The sequence below is a fragment of the Trichosurus vulpecula genome, chromosome 1 (assembly GCF_011100635.1).
Source record: "Trichosurus vulpecula isolate mTriVul1 chromosome 1, mTriVul1.pri, whole genome shotgun sequence".
Classification (NCBI taxonomy): domain Eukaryota; kingdom Metazoa; phylum Chordata; class Mammalia; order Diprotodontia; family Phalangeridae; genus Trichosurus; species Trichosurus vulpecula.
In genome coordinates, this window is record NC_050573.1 from 228,174,849 (window position 1) to 228,189,734 (window position 14,886).

Genomic DNA, 14,886 nt, shown 5'->3' on the forward strand with positions numbered 1-14,886 from the left:
GAATATTTGTATAGCACTTGGCACAGTGCCTGCCTGACACACAGGTAGGTCCTATATAAATGTTAGTTGTTGTTGTGGTTCTTATATCCTTCATATACACACACATACATACTTATCCCTCCTCTCCAACCTCCCAGCAATGCCTCATCATTGCATAGAGGTGGTCCTAGGTTCTCAAAGGCTATGCCAGTACAGTGCAAGTCCTTTTAGGTCCTACTAAGTACAGGTCCAGAGGGACACTATGTGTGCCGTCTAAAAATAATTCTAGCTAACCATGGAGAGGTTCATAACTTAGCAGGATGGCTTCCGGGTGATGAATTCAAAATTTAAAAATGGATCTTATTCCTCTGTGGTCTCCCTCCATTTCTACGCTGATGACAGAATGGAAGAAAAGTGGCCATAGGGTGCTAAGAATTGATCTGGTTTTGGATTTTCTATGAACATGAATTTAACTATTGGTTCTCTAAATATTACCTCCTTGTCCAACAACTAATGAGTTCACATACTACTGGAGGAACTGTCATATCAGCTTTGACATTCACACTAAAAATGAAACCAGAAGCCTTAGGACATTACTGTACAGGTTTTCTAGGAGGAAACAAATACAGAGATTAGTCAAATTGGTTTCACTGTGACCAAAAGAAACAAGAAACATCATTTTATGGGGTACTTGGTCATCTTGCCTTGCAATGCTCATAATAAGCACAAGTAAAAAGAAGGCCATAAAGATAACTGCAGCCATTCCTTAAACCTCTATTACAGAGGATGAAAAGGTGGAAAAAAAATCTACAAAAGGAATTATTTTTTAAAAACTATAAAAATAAGATAATTCAACTTTTTCGAATTCAGCATATACTTTGATACTTGCTGACTTTAAAGCATAATTGAACTTAGAGGAAGACAATGAAGAAGACGCTGGAAAATAAGGTTCAGAACCAAGAAAAAAGAGGCTAGGTATTATGAATATTTTATTAGGAAGAGATTTAAAAGGCACTGGACATCTGTGAGAGACAATATCATAAAAACAAATTAATTACATTTCAACAGGAAGGAATGACTGGTTACCGATTATAAAGCCATTTCAAAATCTGTGCACAGTCATATTAAGGTTACCTTTCAGGTCCTCTATGTTTCTTGGATGCATCCATATATGTATATATCTCCCCATTTGAATATAAGGTCCTTGAAAGCAGGGACTGTTTTTGCTTTTTCTTGTTTTAGCACAGAGCCTGAAACACAGTAAACACTAATATTTGTTGGTCGATTTATTTATTGGTTGTTAGCACAAATGTAAAAATGAAGACCAAATTAAAGAAAAACTAAGGAAGAGAAGATAAGGAATACAATTAAATGGTGAAAATCTGACCTATTCAACTGAGCTACTGATGGGAAATAAAATTATTTCCCTGAGAATTTTAACAAATAGGTTCATTGCCATTTTCTATAGATGTTTAATAGATGGGATTACCATAATTTCCTAAAGAAGATTAATCAATAGAAATCAGTCACTACAGCATGAAGACAAAAGAGCCCTGACTGTTTATTCAGTAAATACTGTGCAAAGCAAGAGGTTCAACAACCAATGGTCATACCATTGCAAAATCATTTACCCTGTGGAGAAAGGTCCAAGACTATGAGTAGTATCTGCTCATAAAGTGAGAAGTAGTGGGGGGGAATAAATAAGCAGAAAACTTGGTATGAGAGCCAATTAAATCAGTTTATTCCAAGAACACTTAGAGATTAAATTGGAAGAACAACAAAGACAGGAATAATGGAAGATATGTTTCATCTTTTCTATAACAAATAATTTTATTCACTAGTGACATAAAACTATCACACATGGAGCTTCCATCCATGATTTATCACATAAGGAAGTGAAGAATGTGCTAAAGGAAATGAGGATAGGAAAAGCAGCTGCTTCAGACCAATTATACATAGAGTAGGTCTGTGCTAGTAGGAACACAAATTTTGAGGTTGTTAAGGGATTGATTCTCAAGGTGAACTTCATGTCCTCAGGACCTGAGTTCAACTGCCATTTACTAGTTGTTTGAATTATCAACTCGCAACCTCTTTGATTCTAAGTTTCCTCATCTTTAAAATGAAGGGTTTGGCCTGTATGGTCTCTAAGGTCCTGTCCAGCTTTAAATCTGTGATCTCACACTATAAGAGGGAAGATATTGAACAAATAGAAAAAGTCATGGATATTGTCATTACCCACTAAAAAAGAATCAATAACATTGACCTGGAAGCCCAATTTATCACCTTTTCAAATTTTTTACACATACATCCCTGCTGAAAATATGAGAAAAGACCAGCCGGTTCATATCAGGCTTTCCTAAGGGATGTTCTGTAGTAGACCTCATCCTCAGGTATACAGTTGACTGGAAGGAGCACATAGAATACAAGATCTCAATATGTTTGGTGTTTGTGAACTATTAAGAAACATGGGACTCGGTAGAACAAAAATGCAGCTCTTAAGAGTTCTGCTCAAGCAAGGCATAGCCCAGACCTGTAATGCCTGGGATTTGATCCCAAGTCTTCCTGACTCCAGCTCAATCAAATGTATCACCTAGTTGCCTCCAAATATTTTTACTCCCAGTGCCTGCCAATTAAGATCTCCATTCTTATGTGCTAATACTGCACATAGTAAATGCATTATCTATACAGAAATATACATGTTAGGTTAAAACAAATTCATGATTTAGCTAGAACATTGGTTGGTAAATCAAGTGCAGCCATGCAAAGAAAGAGTTGGTTTTGTTGTTGTTTTTTTAATCATTGGTGTATCTGTTCCTAAGCAACAGTTGCAGAGTTGTCTAAGCTCAAAGAATTATGGTAAATCCATATTTTTATTTCACTGTGGCATGATTCCAGTTGTAGGAAGAGGAAATGGGAAGAGGCGGATAGGAATAAAAGGTCCAACCTCCCTTCTCATCAGCATGTAAGACAGTTGACAGAATTTTGTTCATTTGACAGTGGCAAAGGCAGGATTTCAAAGTGATTTTTTTTAGCCATAATGTGATCAAGGATCCTTGAGTAAACATCTTTCATCCCTACCACCAATGTTTACCTTGTGAGTAAAGAACCTGTAGGATTTTACAGGCACCCTGCAGTGCTCTCCTTTCAAAAACATCAGTAGCAATCTGCTGGTGAGGATCTGAAATTTTGCCCTTAGAACTTTCTTATTTTTCTTGAGCCTTTGATCACTATTGAAATGTAAAGACTAATACTTTAAGCAATTTTCATTGATTTACACATTAGTGTGCTTCAGTGTCAGAGACATTCCTGAGAGCGGGCTTTGATAAGGGTACACCAGTAATTAAATCAGGTAACCAGGGCTTGCTTTTTCTACATGGTACCAACATCTAGGGGGGCATGTTTCCTCCCTGGAGAGAGAGGATGGGTCTCACTTTCTTCCTGTGAAAGTACAGAGGTTTGCTGTCCCTTAACCTTGCTGCTTCATTTGGCTCAGGGCTAATACCCCAATCCTGTCACTGAGATATCTTCTTCCAGTCGTCCTGAACTATATCTTGCCACTGGACCCAGGTGGCTCCAGAGGAGTGAGGCTGGTGACTTTGCATAGCCCTGCCTCACTTAAATCCAATTAACTTGCATGTCATGGCATCACCTTCCTGATGCCATAGTCCTCTTCAAGAACAAAGGACAAACAACAACAATACATCTTATGAAAAAATGAGAAATGAAAGAAATTAAGGAATGTAATAGAATTTTAGAAAAGTTAGTTGTGATAGATCACTGACAATTATAGAATGGAATTAGAAAGGAATATACATATTTCTCTATTGTGTATGGCACTTTGTTGAAAATTTACCATGGATAAGAGCATAAAACCTACAAAAATAAATTCAAAAGAGGAAAAATAATAAATGTATAAAGGACCATTGAGGAGAGGATTAAAAATTAACTAGAGACTAAATATCTAAATCCTAAAGCATGGTGAGTCAAAGAAAAATCAGAGGAATGATAGATAATATCATTAAAGATAATGCCAATTATTAGACAACATATTAAAATTGGGGGATACAGCCAAAGCAGTCTTTGATGGAGATTTTTATATCTCTAAATACTTCATCAAAAAATAGAAAGTACAGATCAACAAATTGGGCATGCAACTAATTAATCTAGATAACCAGCAAATCAAAAACCCTACCAAAATACCAAAATAGAAATTATAAAGTCAATAAATATTAATATAAATTGAAAGTATAAAGAGTTAATTAATAATAAAACTAGGAGCCTTTTTTAGAGGAGGATTAAACCATTTGATATTTGGTTTATAAAAAGAAAGAGGAAAACCAAACTACCTGTGTCAAAAATGAAATAAGAGAATTCACAATAAAAGAAATAATAAAGGATAGCATAAGAAATTCCTTTGCTCAATTATATGCCAATAAAACAACTTAAGCAAAATGGATGCATATTTACAGAAATATGAAATACCTAGGTTAAAAGAAAAATGGAAATTTTAAAGAGATCAGATTTCAGCAAAAGAAATTAAATAGGCCAAAAATGAACTTCCAAAAGGGGGAAAACAACCCATAACCAGACAGATTTACAGGCTAATTTTCTCAAACATTCAAAAACCAATAAATTCTAATATTTCATAAACTGCTTGCTAAGATAAAAGGGATTAATTTTTATTCATTATATATGATATATATTCCTTTCATATTGTGTAAATATGATCATAATACTTAAAATATGGAGATTTAAAACAGAAAATTATAGATCAATATTCCTAATGAATGTTGATGCAAACATTTTAAATAAATTATCAAAGAAGAGGCTACAGCAACATAAAACAAAACTTAGATGCTATGACCAGGTTGACTTTATACCAGGAATGCAGTGCTGGTCCAATATTAGAAAATCTATAAATATAATTGTTATCATATTATTATATTAACAGATTGGGCAGTGTAGGTGGAGAAGAGCACTGGGCCTGGGATTAGAAAGATGAAAGTTAAAATCCAGCTTCAAATACTAACTACCTATGAGACTTTGGGCAAGTTAATAAAATGCTCTTTGCCTCAGTTTCCTCAACTGTTAAAATGGGAATAACAACATCTACCTCTCAGGATTATTATGAAGATCAAATGAGATAATTATAATGTCTGGCGCGTAGTAGGCACTATATAAATTCTAGCTATTATCATTATTATGACTATTATTAGCTACTATTAGATGTAAAAATGCTCTTGATAAAATACAACAAACAGAAAAAAATAATTAAAAATGTTATCTGGAGGAACAAAAGGTCAAAAATCTCAAGAGAAATAATGACAAAAAACATGAGAAAATGGCCCAGCACTACCAGATCTCAGACTACAAAGTAGCAGTAATCAAAATGATTTGGTATTTGTTAAGAACTATGCAGTCTGATCAGTGAAACAGATTAGGTACATAACACACAGAAGCAAATAATTACAGTAACCTAATGTTTGATAACACCCCCCCACACACACACACACACATACACACAAACACACACACAAACCCCAGTAATAATTTACAATTTGACAAAAACTGCTGGGTAAACTGTAAAGTAGTCAGGCAGAGACTAGATATAGAGTAAAATCTCACATTGTACACCAAGATAAGCTCCAGTGATGGAATCTCTGGGTCAAGGAGTAGTCACTTTTAGTTACTATACTCACATAATTCCAAACTGCTTTCCAAAATTGTCTCACCAATTCACAGCTCCACCAACAATACGCTAGCGTGCCTATCACCTCACAACTTCTCCAATGCCGACTATTCCTATCTTTCATCATCTTTTTCTAATTTGCAAAATGCATTGATTTGTTTTTCTCTGATTATTAGTGAATTGGAGTATTGTTTCATAGTCCTTAATAGTTTGCAATTCTTCTGAGAATTATTTGTTGTCATCTTTTCGCTACTTACCTAATGGGGAATGGTTTTTGGAGATATATACATCCATACATACATATATAGGCAAATTATGCAAACATAGATTTGCTATTTATTGATTTACAAACATATATATATATATATATATATATATATATATATATATATATATATAAAAATTACTTATGTCTTGAATACCAGACCCTTATCAGAGATCACTTCTCTTCTTATCCTAGATGTATTAATTTAGTTTGTGAAGAAACTTATTTTCCCTTGTCTAGTCTATTCAATAGATCTACTTCCCTATTTTTTAATCTATACCAGATCATTTTGAAAACTGCTGCTACTTTATAAAGTAGCTTTAAATCTGTAAAGGCTATTCCCCCTTCATTCCTACCTCTTTTCATTATTTCTCTTGATATTTCTCTTGCAGTTTCCCCACTTCTGGTCTACATCTTTTATTTTTTCAAATGAATTTTTAAAATTGTTTTATTGAGTTCTGTCAAGAATACCTTTGATAGTTTAATTGATATAGCATTAAAACTATAAAATAACTTTGGTAGTATTGTCATTTTAAAAATGTCTAGTCATGAGGATGAAATATTATTGCTCCAAGTTGCTATTTCTTTAATGAGCACTTTGCAATTTAATCTATAGAAGTATTTTGTACACTTTGTTATGTTCATTCCTAGATATTTTATGCATTATTTTAGTTATTTGGAATAGGAATTCCCTTCATATTATTGCCTTTTGGAATTTCTTATCATTATAATGTAGATTTTTGAGAATTTGTTTTGTAACCTGCCACTTTGCTGGAGCTATGAATTCTCTCAATTGGTATGTTTGTTTATTCTCTAGTATTTTCTAAATAAATCGTCATATTATTGACAAATAGGGATAGTTTTAACTCGCTTTTACTTATCTTTATGTCTTTAACTTCTTTCTCATTTTATTGTTACTGCTAGCATTTCCCGAACTATGTCAAATAACAGACAGAGTTATTGCTTCACTCTTGCATATGATGATAGCTTTTAGTTTTATATAGATATTTTTATGATACTAAAAAAAGGTCCTTCTATCCCTATAACTTGTAGGGAAAGCATAAATCAATATTGCACTTTGTCAAGGGCTTTTCCTGCATTTATGGAGATAATCATGTGGCTTTGAGATGTTTTTATTTTTAATATGAGTAATTATCTTAATTATTTTCCTACCGTTGAAACAACCCCTTGCATCTCTGATATAAACCCAACTTAGCTGTGATGAGTGATTTCTAGTATGAATCGTTATATTATGTTTGAAAGGATTTTCTTTAATTTTTTATGTAATACAATAATAGTTTCTATGGTTCTGTGTTTTCTCTTTCTCTAGTCTAGGTTTTAGGATTGTACTTGTCTTATAAAAAGAATCTGACTGAGCTTTCTTTCTCAATTTTTGAGAATAATTTGTGTATGTTGATTTTAATTGTTCTTTTAAAACAGAATAGAATTTTCCAATGAATTCATCAAGACCAGCGATTCCCCCTCTCTCCCCTCCCGCCTTCCCCCCTCCCCCCACCCTGGCAGTTTCTTTATAGCTGGTTCTATTTCCTTTTCTGAGACTGGGTTATTTAAGATCTCTGTTTGATCTTCTCTCAGTTTGGGTATTTTATGTTTTTTTGAGAGGCTCCTTATTTCCATTTTAACTCGTGCCAAGTTTTTGCCTTACTATCTGGTCCATAGTAAGTGGTTTATAATTGCTTGATGGTTGTCTGACAGCCACTATACGTCGGAAGCAGAACTTGAACCCAAGTCCTTCTGAATCCAAAGGCTGGCTTTTCTAACTGCTTCAGCAGTACACAGCACAAACAGAACAAAACTAAACCCAATTTGAAAAAACACGGTATCCTCTAACCGGTAGTGACTTTGAATTGCCTCTTCTAAGAGGTCAAGGTAGGTACCAGAGACGAAATTGTGAAGTAGGTACATGACGTTTGTGCTTTCCTTCCTTCTTAGTTCTTATTATTCCTCTCCAGGTCACAACCCACCCCCTCCCCCACCCCGCCCCCGCTGCCCACGCTCCTCCCAGGGTCTTCTTTTTTTTATGGAGGTGTAGGTGATTGATCCGTCAGGCAGCATTCCAGTGGCCCCGCGCCTGGTAGTACTGGCTTTTCCAACAGTCACCATCAGCGTAGGGAACTGACCATAGACAGACTTAACTCCTGTCTCCAAGCCCCAGGCTCCCAACTCTTAGCTCTTTTAAGCGCCTGGCCTCAGGCAATGCGCATGGGTTACCAGACCATGGATTACCAGGGTCCCTACAGAGAGGACGTCAGTACCCTGACCCGCTTTGCCTTGGAGAGAAGCAAGCAAGCCAAAGGCACGGACCAGATGACTCAATTGCTCATTAGCCTCTGCGCTGCGGTCAAAGTCATTTCCTGCGCTGTGCGTAAAGCGGGAATCGTCCAACTCTATGGAATAACCGACCCTGCAAATGTGACGGACGAAGAAGTTAAGAAACTGGATGTCTTCTCCAACGAGCTGATTATTAACATGCTGAGGTCATCTTCTGCCACATGTGTCCTTGTTTCAGAAGAAAATACGCACGCCATAATAATAGAACCGGAAAAAAGAGGGAAATATGTGGTCTGTTTTGATCCTTTGGATGGTGCGTCTAACGTTGACTGCCTTGGGTCCATTGGCAGTATTTTTGGCATCTATAGAAGGACATCAACTGGTGAGCCTTCTCAGGATGATGCTCTGCAGCCTGGTCGGAATACAGTGGCCTCTGGGTATGCTCTATATGGCAGTGCCACAGTAATGGTGATCGCTATGGACTGTGGGGTCAATTGCTTTATGCTGGATCCAGATATTGGGGAATTCATTTTAGTCAATAAAGATATCCAGATCAGGAACAGAGGCAACATCTATAGTATCAATGAAGGCTATACCAGGGACTTTGAGCCTGCCATCTTAGAGTACCTCGAGGAGAAGAAATACCCTCAGGACAATACAGCTCCCTATATTGCAAGGTATGTGGGCTCCATGGTTGCAGATGTGCACAGGACCTTGGTGTATGGAGGAATCTTTCTATATCCAGCCAACGAAATGTCCCCTCAAGGAAAGCTGAGGCTCCTCTATGAATGCAACCCATTAGCCTTCATCATAGAAAGAGCAGGGGGAATGGCTACCACAGGAAAGGAGCCAGTACTGGACATTGTTCCTACTGAAATCCATCAGAAAGTACCCCTGATTTTGGGGTCTCCTGAGGATGTGAAGGAGTTCTTGAAGATTTATAAGAAGCATGCTAAGAAATGAAAAGCTTATTTTGCCAGAAGGGTATCACCACTAAAAACAATTGCCAGAGGACCAAAGATCATACCACATCCTGTGACTTTGACCATGAATGGTTAAGCTTTCAGGGCTAAGCAATATCCAAATACCAGGTATTTGCTGCTACCCTTCCAAACACTGCATGAAGTCTGTAGCAAACTAACCAAAATGCCATTTCTACAGTAAGACAAATATCTAAGATATTTCTGGGAGGCGGAAGGAACAGTGGAAATAAATATGTTATTCCTTTCAAAGAAAAGATTGTAGTGTTTTACTAGGGGATTCTGGAAAACATAAAAGCCACCAAGTAGCAGGTAACTGGGCTGCTATGGGGAAGAAGCAGACAATTCCAGTCCAAGGAAAAGTTTCCTTCATGGTTCTCATCACCAAAGAAGCAATTCTTCCAGGGGGTTTCTGAATCTTGGGAAATAGGCAGATTGCTGGTTTGTAGCAAAGTCAATGATTTAGGCTGCCTTTGGTGGAGAGAAAATATGGACTGCTAGAGCAAAGTAAGAGATGAATTGTGTGTTTTGGTGTGGGGATAACAACAGTGATTGATGGGGAGAGGTCAGGAGAAGTAGAAAGGTATCCTTTCTTGGTTGGGGTCTCCTCTCTGTGAATGAATGGTAGTATAGGGTATGTAGGTGTTGGTACCATTCCTGGACTGTTTCTTAATAGGATGATTGCTGCTGCTCCCCTGTCTGTATCAAGAGTCAGTGTAGCATCTGTCTGAACTGTATCTACTAGGCTTGCTCCAATTTTCTTTATTAATTATGGTGCTTAGAATAGGGAAGGTATGGGGGGATCTTAACAAAGCTCCCACCCAAAAATCTCTAGAATGGTGAGATTTTAGGTGCTAAGATACAGAATGGAGATATGTTTGGTGGGGGGGGGGGTAGGGTACTCATACGACTTTCAATTCACAATGTATAAGTGGCTTCTGGTACATCAGGTTAGCCTTGTAAAAGATTAGTGGCATTAAATTTCTTATTCATTGAAACTGGGGGTATATGTTTGGGATTGGTTTCTTTATTTTGGATTCAATCTAGGATTTCATTAGTATAGGGACCTGGAACTTCCTCTACCAACATGGACTGGTACCTTATCTTTGATTTATAGTCATAGAAATTTGGGATACTGAGAAGTAAATGACTTGTTCAAGTTCACCTAGCCAGTCTGTGTCAGAGACAGGTTAACCTAAGTCTAGCTCTGTATCCACTAGGCATCTCTCTCTCTCTCTCTCTCTCTCTCTCTCACACACACACACACACACACACACAGAGAGAGAGAGAGAGAGAGAGAGAGAGAGAGAGAGAGAGAGATTGTGAGAGAGAGAGAGAATTGAACCTCATTGAATCATGCGAGAAGCATGGCTTCTGAAGTAGGAAGGTATTGGTTCAAGTTCTGCCCCTGATGCATAATGGCTATGTGGCCTAGGCCAAGCTGATTAATCTTTGAGTGGCCCCAAGAAATTCTTTAAGTCTAAAAATTGCAGAACATTTAAGGAGTAGAGGGAGTGGGAGTGGGGTTTCCTCATCATAAGTTCCATACACCAGAAAGAAAAGAGGAGAGGAGAGAAGAATGAAGAAAAGAGAAGAATGAAGAGAAGAGAAAAAAGTAGAGAAAAAGAAGTCACTTAACCACAGTACTTTCTCATTCGGGGTGTTCTTCCTGAATGCTGGATTGCCGATATTTTATTTTGTTGTTTTGAGGGGTTTTGTTGGGTTTTTTTTGTTTAAGTAGAGCCAAATTGCAAGGTGCTGCAGTTGTTTCTTGTGGTATATGTTACACTAGTGCCATTCATGTCTAGTAACAAGAAGCTGCTCCACATGCATGCTAATGCATGCTGAAATTGTAATGTCAGCCTCAATTTTTCTTCAGTCCTAGTAACAGCAGTGAATGTGATTTCCTCTTACACTGTGTGGTCCATGGCCAGTTCCCTAGAGTGATCCCCAGCTGCATTTCCCACAACTATAATGAATGGCCTGATACCCAACATCCCTTACAGGGGAAGATCCTTGGCTGTGCTTTCATTGGACCCCAGGGCAAGCAGGAAGTGTGTCTTATGTTTCATTGGGGCCTTCGGTGTCAAGGGGTTGGTGCCCAGCTGTGACAGGTGAAGCAACTCAGCTGCAGTCTCCTGGGTCTCAGGGCAGACTTCAATAGAGGGAATACAGTCCTTGTATCCTTCCCCATACCCCAGAGCTTCTAACTGTGAGTTCAAAAGCAAAAAGTCATCAAATATTATAAAAATGAATGATTTGAGAACTTTTATAAGCTGGTGAATGAAATGACTAGAAACAGAACAATTTATAGTATAGGAAAACAAAAACCAAAGTATTAAACAACTTTGAAAGCTGTAAGAACTATGATCAATACAAACACCATTCATGACACCAGAGGATGATGATGAAACATGCCATCCGTGACAGATGTGACAGATTTGGGGTGTAGAATGAGATGTATTTATTTCTATATACCACCATTGAGGGAATTTGCTTTGGTTGACTGCATATCTGTTAAAAGAAATCATTCCCAGACATACATGAATTGATGCTGAGTGAAGTGATCAGAAGCAGGAGAACATTGTACACAGTAACAGCAACATTGTACAATGACTAACTTTGTCAGACTTAGCTCTTTTGAGCCATGCAATGATCTAAGACAATTCCAAAAGACTTATGATGGAAAACATTATCCACATCCAGAGAAAGAACTATGAAGTCTCATTGTAGATTTAAGCATACTATTTTCTCTTGTTGTTTTTTTGCTTGTGGTTTCCCCTTTTGTTCTGATTCTTCTTTCATAACATGACTAATATGGAAATATGCTTAATATAATTGTACATATATAGCCTGTATCAGATTGCTTGCCATCTTGGGGAGGGGGCCTCAAGGGGAGAAAAGGAGGGAGGAAAAAATTTGGAACTCAAAATCTTATAAAAGTAAATGATGAAAAAAAGAAAATAAATCATTCCCTCCCCCATAGGGTTGGGAAGGGGATTGAGTGGGAGGGAGAGAAAATAGATGTCCATCCATTTTAAAAAACAGAGAGGTAGAAGTGTGCTACAGATTTGAAATATTATATGCACTTTTCAGATGTCACTATATTATTCATTTTACTTAACTTTTACTATTTTACAAGAGACCCCTCATGAAGTGGAAGTAATCTGTAAATGTTTGTAATGTAAAAACAAAACATATAAACAAAACTTTTTAAAAGATCTGTATTTTATTTTCTTAAAAGAGAGCCCAGACTAACCTCTGAAGACTGGAAAAGAAGTACTGAAAGGAAAGACACTACATACTGTGATTTTATTTAGCAGTATCTTAGACATGGTGCTTAAGTTTCAAAAATTGGGATGAATGGCACTCTCATTTGTAAACTTTTCCTCCATGGATACTTGGTGCCCTATTAAAGCCAATAATAAAATTTGTTAAAAACTGATCATACCTTTCCTTTCTTTTTGGAACAATTAACAGAAGATGGAAAAAGTTTTCTAGTCAGAGGGTATTAAAAACATTGATTGTAATTTGAAACGCAAGGGAGATCAAGCCTAGAAGTTTGCTTTATCATTAAAAAGAAAAAAAAGCCACATAAAACTGAAGCTAGTTCCTCCCAAAACATGTTTTATTCTCTCAGCAATAGATCCCTATAGTGCAACAGAATACTAGATTTAGCATAAGAGAAGGAGGGAACCACGGAGGGGGTGGGGAGGACAGAAATCTGGATCCTACCGTATTCCTTGTGTCTTAGACAAGTTATTTTTCCAGGTTTTGGCTTCCTCATTTTTAAAGTGAGTGGGTGGGGGCATCTACACGCTAGAGTCAGGAGGACCTGAGTTCAAATGCGTCCCAAGAGAGGGAAAGTAGCTTATCCCAGGTAATGTTAAAAAGTAAATAGCAGACCTGGGATTTGAATTCACCCCCTCAAGCTCCAAATCCAATATTTTTTGTTAACTACATCGTGGCTCCCAATCACCTGGAAAGGCTTTGAATACACATCTCTTAAATATATCTGTAGTCTAAGGGTTATGGGGTGAGCGCTGGGCTTAGAGTCAGAGATACTCATCTTCCTAAGTTTAAATCCAGCCTCACACACTTACTAGCTGTGTGACCCTGGGCAAGTCACTTAACCCTGTTTGTCTCAATTTTCTTATCTGTAAAATGAGCTAGAAAAGGAAATGGCTTACTATTTCAGTATCTTTGCCAAGAAAACCCCAAATGGGGTCACAGAGCCAGACATGACTGAAAAATGATTCAGCAACAACAAAAAGCCTAAGGATTAGGTTATTCTTTCAGATACATCACATCTTGAAGACTGGGGTATAGAGTGTGTTCAGGGAAGACCAGTACCTCTAGTGTAAGGGCTGCTGAGCCCTTTTCAGGTCTGCTTTCAACCTTTGGTGTCTATCTGATCCACTAACTCTCACTTGTGGTTCCAAAAAGCTGTAGTTGGCACTGTGGTCACACTCCAATAAACTGTTAGGCAGATGGGCTGAGCCAGTTTGAGGGTAATAGAGGGTTCTCAAACCTTTTGGTGAGCTGGGGGGTGACTACCCCAAGCATGTGAAAACTTCTCCTGGTGGAATGGGTAGATGAGAACATTTTTGTTCCAACAGCCGTGAAGCCAGCTGAAGTAGGAGCTATGGAGTGGTTAGAGTTTGGTTAGACATTGAAAACACCAAGGTCATCCACTTTACCTCAAGCCATTACTCCTTGTCTTGACTCTGTCCTGCTACTGGACTGTGACGATTCTGGAAGAGGGAATGAGGCCGATGACTCCCTAGGAAGAATGACCTGTGTAACTTCATCTCCCAAAACCACACCAAGATGAGATCAAAAGGTGGCAGTGAGGAAAATACAGATCACTTTTTGCCCCCTTTGTGTGAATGAGTGCCCTACAGATAGTTTTCCTGAGATTAATAAATTCTATACTTACTTTAAGGTTAATATGGCTCTATCCCTGTTCCTTAAAGTCTCAGACTCGATTAATAGAATGAGGTGTGCAATTCTTAGAAACAAAGGTTTTCATAGAAAGGTATATCCAGGGTTGTATTGGTAAATGCTCTCAGGCTAAAAAAAGTACACTTGACACACCATTAAGCTTAATCTGCATTACTTCAGTCAATCAGAAAAACAGTAAATCAAGTCCTGATTTGTAGCATATGCTGATTTCTGAGGTATAAATGCTCACATTGTAAATTTCACAATCAGTTCTCAAGGAGCCAGCTGAGAGAGAGAGAGAGAGAGAGACAGAGACAGAGAGAGAGAGAGAGAGAGAGAGACAGAGACAGAGACAGAGACACAGAGAGACAGAGACACACACACACACACACCCATACAGACAAAAATTAAGTCAGGAATAGACAGATTATGAAGGACAAAGAAAGGAGGTTATATTTGATCCTTGAGCTGGTAGGGAACCAACCACGAGTTTATTGATCAGAGGGATAGGATGTGCTGACTTGTGCTTTACAGATATCATTTTGGCAGCTGTGTGAAGGATAGATTGAAGAGGGTAGAGGTGCAGGAGGGGGGAGGGTAGCTAATTAAGAGGCTATTATAATAATCCAAGAGACCTGATGAGGGCCTGAATTTGGGTGGTAACTCTACAAAGAAAGAAGAGATAGTTATAAGAGATGGTGTTGAAGTTAAATTGCCAAGATTTGGCTGCTACTTGG

At 37.7% G+C, this 14,886-nt stretch overlaps 1 protein-coding gene across 1 annotated transcript; it reads left to right on the top strand.

Moving 5' to 3' along the window:
- Positions 1-8,036: 8,036 nt before the first annotated feature.
- On the top strand, positions 8,037-9,448 carry LOC118834259 (fructose-1,6-bisphosphatase 1-like). The gene has a single exon (XM_036741724.1). It carries the CDS (start codon positions 8,151-8,153, stop codon positions 9,186-9,188), a length of 1,038 nt encoding a protein of 345 aa, XP_036597619.1. The 5' UTR covers positions 8,037-8,150; the 3' UTR covers positions 9,189-9,448.
- The last annotated feature ends 5,438 nt before the right edge of the window (positions 9,449-14,886 follow it).

What these genes read in the sequence shown, in the direction of transcription:
- LOC118834259 (XM_036741724.1), top strand. Translation starts at nt 8,151, where the DNA reads ATGCGCATGGGTTACCAGACCATGGATTACCAGGGTCCCTACAGAGAG.